Raw genomic sequence first — 7,268 nt, forward strand, 5'->3', positions numbered from 1 at the left:
TGGGGAAAGCCCAGATATGAGCCACTTGCAGGTGTCTGGGTCAAACCCAGAGATCTTTGGCCTCTCCAATCTCTGCATGGAAACACCAATGGCTGTACAGGAATACCTTCTCAGTTCATTGCCCTTCACTTTGTTGTCCTTTGCAGATATTGTGTTTTTTTACAGATTGAAGGTTGGTGGCAACACTTACCTGAAGCAAGTCTATTGGTGCCATTTTTCCAACATTATTTGCTCAGTAGTGATCTTCAGTGTTACTGTTGCAAAGAGATTATGACTCACTGAAGGCTCAGATGATGGTTAGCATTGTTTTGCAATAAAGTATTTTTAATTAAGGTATGTACATTTTTTAGACATAATGCTATTGCACACCTGATAGACTACAGTATAAACAACTTTTATATGCACAGAAAACCAAAAAAAAAAAAAAAACAACCAGATGACCCACTTTATTTCCGTATTTGCTTTATTGTGGTGGTCTGGAACCAAACTTTCAATATTTCCAAATTACATCGGTACTCTTCATGACTTCTTGATTAGTGGTCATGTCTGGGACGACCCTTAGACCAAAGAGGATTTGGTCATTTAATTTCATCTTCATCTATAAGACTTCTCAGTCTCTGAAAGATCCTATAAAACACAAATTTCTGGAAAAGAAGCAATACTAAACCCCTATGGAACAAAATACAGATTATCAATTAATATTTTTGCTAGACTAAGAATGGGCTACTAGACAGGGAAACAAGGGCTGGTGAGGAGGCTGTGGTTGGTCAGAAGGGGAACAGTGTAGGGGGAAAAAGTATTATTCAACATTGTAACTTGAAGGCTGAAAACTTTTAACTAAACCCACAGAACAAATTTTCAAAATTTAAAATCAGCAAGCATGGGGACTTCCCTGGAAGGCCAGTGAGTAAGACTTCCTGCTTCCACTATCACAGGGAGAGTGGGTTCTATTCCTGGTCAGGGAACTAAGGTCCTGCATGTCACACAGTGCAGCCAAAAAAAATTTAAAAATAACTTTAAAGTTTTAAACATCAGCAAGCATTGTGCAAAATATACATTCACATCCCAATCTCTATCCCCCGTCTAATCCCTGGTGTTTACCCCATCGTTAATGCCAATTCCATCCCCGACTCTCTCCATCCCTGACCACCTGCTGCTCCCCTTGATCTTAAGATGCAGCCCATCCTGATGCCAGCTCCATCCTGGATGCTGAGCTCCTCCCGGAGGTAAACAGCTCCCTAACTTTGAAAGTGAAAGTAAAATCGCTCAGTCGTGTCTGACTCTTTGCAACCCCATGGATTGTAGCCTACCAAGCTCCTCCATCCATGGGATTTTCCGGGCAAGAATACTGGAGTGAGTTGCCATTTCCTTCTGCATTTCCCTAACCTTGACCAGATAGCTAATCCTTACACTATTCAACGATTAGAACACCAGTTTCTGATATTTTCATACATTATGTTACTTAAGTACTAACATCTCGGCATTCTTACAGATCTAAAATCCAAATCATTGAGCTATACCCAGAGAATTACACACTGCATTAAAAAAAAAAAATCTAACTGAACAATGTTGCACTTGTTTGAAGAGAGTTCAAACGGAATCTTTGTCCTGAAAACATTTCCAAATTATTTTTTGCTCTTTGATTTCCACTTCGCAGGTTACTAGTGAGGGCAAGCATTTTTTCAAATGTGTTATTAGTCATCTGTATATTTCCACAGGCCCAATATGGATCCTTATTTACTTACTGAAGCCCCTGATGGAGTTGTCTTTAGGGCAGCAGAGGATGAAGGAAGGTGAGCATTGAGTTACACAGTAGGTGAGGTGGAGAGGGGACTAGGGGAGGGAGGGAGAGGAAAGGGAGGTTTCCAGGCCCAGTTCCTGCTTTCCTCCCTGGATTCTTTCTACATTCTTCTATCTTCTCCCCTGAATCAGAGGTATTTCTTAGGGCCTGAGCCCCTAACTCCTTCCTCACCAACCTACTTTTAGAGTCTCAAGCTGGACAGGCCAAGGGGTCTCCATCTGGGCCCCTGAGAGAGCATCGTAGGCAATACTCCAGAGAGGATGGTGACCTTACTGGTGGTGCCTTTTGCAGCAGTCACTAACTAGATTAAATCATAGTGGCCAGTATTGTAGCCATTAACTCATCCTTGACATTCACTCTATTTCTGACACCCCTCTCACACTCCCACATTCATTCCATTCCCAAGACTTACTCCACACCTGGTCCCAACCCCATCTCCAACCTCCCTGAATCTCACCCCATCCTCAGCCTCAGTCTGTTTGTGGATCTCTCCTTATTTCTGACACTCATTCTTCTCTGATCATATCACAAACTACCATCCCATCCCTGGTTCCCCTACACTTCATCTCTGACTCCAACCTCAACCCCTGATCCCAGTCTCAACCTTGATCTAAATCCCATCTCTGAGCCTCACTCCATTCCCAACCTCAGACCAAATTATGCTTTTTCCTTAAGTTTTTTCCCAGGAGTTTTATAATTTTAGCTCTAATTGTAAGTCTTTGATCCATTCTAAATTAATTTTGTATATGATGTAAGGTAGGGGCCCAGATTCATTCTTGTGTATGTGGATATCTAATTTTCCCAGCACAATTTGTTGAAAGACCATCCTTTCCCCCTTAAATAGTCTTGGCACGCTTGTTGAAACTCATTTGACCATTTATGCTTAGGTTTATTCTGGGCTTTTTATTCTCAGGTCCTTATTATCCTTTGACTCCATCAGCCTAAGGCCTTTTCCCTCCTTTTCACAAAGTGGCTGCTTCAGCTCCACACATCATATCCTATAACCATAGTCAAAGTCAAGAACCAAGGATGTGTATGTGTGTGTGTGTTTTAAATTAAGAATATTTCCCAGGAGTCCCCTGAGCCCATTAGACTTCCTCTTAAGCAACAGTATGCTGAAGCCAGTTTGCACAAGCTTGTGAAAGCACATTATCACATTTTTTAGATTTTGTGAGCTTGTTGTTAAACACCACCATCCTTGAAACCAGCCATGGTGGTAGCATTTATTTATACCACAGAACATAGCAAATGCTACAAATCAGAACTTCCTCCCCACCAGGAGAGTGATTTACCAGCACATCATTATTTTTAAGTTTTATAAATCAGATCAAGATGATATGGCCACTCCTATCTTAAGGGAATCTTGGAAAATGAGTGTTTGTCATTTTCAGCCTCTCTCAAGGGAAGGGGACTTTCCTGGCTGACAAGGAAAGGGAGAGCTAGGGAAGTAACCAATGGTGTTTTACATTAATGGTTCCCATTAATGAGAACGTTTTGTAATCACTGAAAAGAATATCGTCAAAGGATGTCTGCCAGAAGATAGAGCACTGTGGGCTCAGTGGTAGGATGCACCAAGCTCTATCAGTTGACATGGTGATTACAGCAAGAGGTGGGCCCAGGACAGGCTGTCTAGTCCATGTGATGGGGGCCTATTAGGGACATGGCCTCAGCAACTTCCTGTAACTACAATGGGGAGCTGCCTTGACATGGGACTGTGAACGGCCAGAGGACATGGGGCTTGGGATGATGCTGAGGGGAAGCGAGGAGCCCGGTGTGGAGTCTCAGAGGGTAGTAGATGTGTTCCCTGAAGAAGAGCCAACAAAGGAAGGCCTGCCATCCTTGGCCAGGAACTCCTTACTGATCAGGCCACGGATGGCCATGATCCTGAGGAGTCCGTGGCGAAACTTCTGGCCAATGAAGACGTAGATGAGGGGGTTGAGGCAGCTGTGCAGGAAGCCCAGGATCTCGGTGGCATCCAGGGCCCGGCCAATGTCATTGCGGCGCTGACAGGTCTCAGCAATCACATGGGCCCTCATGAGGGTGTCCGCGATCAGGACCAGGTTGTAGGGCAGCCAGCAGAGCAGGAAGACGAGCACGACAGCAAAGATGACCCGCATGGCCCGGTGCTTGTGCCCCATTTGGGCTGAAAACAGCGTGCGCAGGGTGAATCCGTAGCAGAACAGCATGACCAGCAGGGGCAGGAGGAAGCCAAAGGTCTGGGGCAGGACACGCATTATCATCCGCCATTTCGTTGTATTGGCACCCAGGTCCTCGTAGCAGACTAGGTCGGAGTATGGTGGTTGATAGGCCTCACGGAAGATGAAGATGGGCAGGGCCAGGATCACGGACAGGGCCCAGATGCCTAAACATATGAACTTGACCCAGTGCCGCTTCTGGGTCAGCGTGCGTGTGGCATGGACAATGGCCAGGTAGCGGTCCATGCTGATGCAGGCCAGCAGTAGAATACCGCTGTAGAAGTTCACTTCCTTCAGGAGTGAGGCCACCTTGCACAGGGGTGTGCCGAAGATCCAGCCCTTTGCCTTGGAGGCGGCCCAGATAGGCAAGGTCATGGCGAAGAGCAGGTCAGCCATGGCCAGGTTCAGCAGGTAGACATCAGTGACAGAGCGACCAATCCGGCTGTATAAGATGACCAGCATCACCAGGGAGTTTCCCAGGAGGCTTAGCAAGAAGACCAGGGCATAGATGACGACCACAGCATACTTGTTGAGTGTCTCAGTGCTTATCTCACAGGGACTATAATCATAGTCTTCTGTGGGTGGCGTGCCGCTGTAATTTCCAAACTCATCCTCAAACCCCTCCCACAAAATACTGCTATTAGATAAATCTTTCAGGATGATTGTCATGGTGTGATCTGGTTGAAAGACTAGAAGGAAAGAAAGGTGATTTAGTAACTCAGATCCAAATCACTCTCATCAAGGATGTGATAACTGTTACTAGGTTATCTTGTGCTTATCTGCTAGCTTGGTAACTGAAGAGCCCTTCCTTCACCTCTGTCACAGGCTGCTTTAAGGATCAGCTTCATCGTGTTGTCAGCTTTCCAGAACCCCGAGGCCTAAATGTGGGATAATATGGACATACACACAGGGAAAAACATCAGCTGTTGGTTGGCCCCATAGTGGCATCAGGTTTACCTATAATACTGCCTCTGTGCTGACTTTGACTTTCTGCATCCTCAGCCATGTCTGGGCATTCAGATGGGAGGACTAAGTTGTTCTATACATTCAGGGAAGGGCCAGCATCAGGCAAAATGGAAGGAGGCAAACCTGCTCTAGGGCTTCCCAGGTGGCTCAGTGGTAAAGAAACTGCCTACTGATGCAGCAGATGTGGGTTTGATCCCTGGACTGGGAAGATCCCCTGGAGAAGGAAATGACAACCCACTCCAGTATTCTTGCCTGAAGAATTCCATGGAGCCTGGTGGGCTACTGTCCATGGGGTGGCAAAGACAAAACCTGCTCTCAGATGCCCCTTTCTATGCTATTTCCCCTCCATGGTATTCCTGGTGTTTTGTTTGTTTTTTGCTGTATTATGCAGCCTGCAAGGGCCCAGCAGCGGAAGTGCTGAATCCTAACCACTGGACTACTAGGGAATTCCTTTACCAATTCTTATTTAACCTTCTTAAAATCCACTGATGGAAGACAATATAGTAATAAATTGCATTAGAGTGTATTTCAAGGGGCTTCTGCTGGTGGTCCAGTGGTTAAGATTCCCGCTTCCACTGCAGGGGGCACAGGTTCAGTCCCTGGCTGGGGAACTGAGATACCACATGCCACGCAGCACAGCTCCCCCCCTCAAAAAAAGTGTATTTTAAGCTTTTTCTCTAAAGGAGCAATAAATGTTTGGGTCCTCTGTCTAAAGAAAGTGTAAGCATTTAAGAGAAACCCCCATCATGGTCACCCCTTAAATACCCACAGAATTGTTCAGCACTTTTCAAATAACTTTTAAGGTTGTTAAACATTTATTGAAGCAAAATCTTACCAGAAGAAACAGACATGAAACAGACAAAAGCTCTTCTGCTGAGGAGGGTGGGTGTGCCCCTCTCTCCAACTAAGTAGTCACTACAGAGGCTGCTGCTGCTGCTGCTAAGTCGCTTCAGTCCTGTTCGACTCTGTACGACCCCATAGACGGCAGCCCAGCAGGCTCCCCCGTCCCTGGGATTCTACAGAGGAGGTTCCCACAAAACCTCCAGGACTCTTCCGAGAACAATCTGAAAACCCTACAAATGATTACCAAGACTGGAAATAAGGATATCTGGTATCCAGTGCTCGTGCTGTCCTGATTCTGTCACTAATTAGCTATGTGACCTTGAGTGGGTCCTTTTACCTCTCCAGATTTCCATTTCCTCATCCAAATTGAGGGAGGCAGAGTAAATAACCCCTGAGATGTTTCCAAATCTGAGGTTCTATGAGTTCATTCAAACCCACACCTTTTAATATCTCTGCCAGGACTGCATTTTCACAAAAGACTAAGCCTCAGGGCAAAGCAATAAACGTCAAATCAGAAAAAGTCATCCTCTTCCCTAAAAAAGGGGAGATGTGGAATTTCCCTGGTGGCACAGTGGTTAAGAATCTGTCTGCCAGTGTAGGAGACACAGGCTTGATCCCTGCTCCAGGAAGAGCCCACATACCACGAAGCAATTAAGCCCGTGAGCCGCAACTACCACTGAGCCCGTGCTCTAGAGCCTGCAAGCTGCAGCTACTAAGCCCCTGTTCCACCACTACTGAAGCCTACGTGCCTAGAGCCTGTGAACCTCAACTAGAGAGTAGCCCCCACTCTCTGCAACTAGAGAAAGCTCCCGTGTAGCAACAAAGACCAGCTCAGCCCCCCCAAAAATTTTTTTTATAAATAAATATTTTTAAAAGGAGAGAGGTGTGAAAGGTGAAGGTGAGAAGACTGTGGCCCCCTGGTCACCATCTGTAGCCATGTATAAAAACAGAACTGAATACATGGTCATGAGGAAGGAGGCAGGGAGTCAATGGAGTACAAATCACAGGTCCCAGACAACCAGATGCATTTTCCAAAATATAGTCAAACTAAGTCACCCTGCCCCAGAAAAAGTCCTGGCAATCAGAGGTGGCTCCCTACCTGAGTCACCAACCATGTATGTCCAACTGTAAGAGCCTGGAACTCAGAGACCAGAGTGCCTTAACACTGAGAGGAAACTTGATGAATAAAGAATAGGGAAGCCTCGTCACAGCACAGCTCCTCCTTAGGCCCTGCCCATGTCTATATTTGGAGAACAGGTTAAATCAGGGGGTCACAGGCTATCAGAGACTCACAGGGTCCCTGTGTCCAAGCAGGGGAACCCTAGGTGAAGATGGAGTTAAGGATCCATTATCTGAATTCTCCACTCTGTGGATGGCTATTGTCATTCTCTTCCTTTTCTTGCTTTTATTTCCGTTTGAAAGCTTCCAACTTGCCTGACCTGAATAAAGGGGAAAGAACTTGA

The 7,268-nt window shown here is 45.9% G+C and overlaps 1 protein-coding gene across 1 annotated transcript; it reads right to left on the reverse strand.

The window, feature by feature from the left end:
• Positions 1-445: 445 nt before the first annotated feature.
• Positions 446-6,991, reverse strand: LOC113907699 (C-X-C chemokine receptor type 2). The gene is made up of 2 exons (XM_027567311.1): positions 6,905-6,991; positions 446-4,685 (listed from the first exon to the last, which is right to left on the reverse strand). Exons 1-2 carry the CDS (start codon positions 6,918-6,920, stop codon positions 3,583-3,585), a joined length of 1,119 nt encoding a protein of 372 aa, XP_027423112.1. The 5' UTR covers positions 6,921-6,991; the 3' UTR covers positions 446-3,582.
• Between the last annotated feature and the right edge of the window lie 277 nt (positions 6,992-7,268).

Source organism: Bos indicus x Bos taurus, chromosome 2, assembly GCF_003369695.1.
Source record: "Bos indicus x Bos taurus breed Angus x Brahman F1 hybrid chromosome 2, Bos_hybrid_MaternalHap_v2.0, whole genome shotgun sequence".
NCBI classification, from domain to species: domain Eukaryota; kingdom Metazoa; phylum Chordata; class Mammalia; order Artiodactyla; family Bovidae; genus Bos; species Bos indicus x Bos taurus.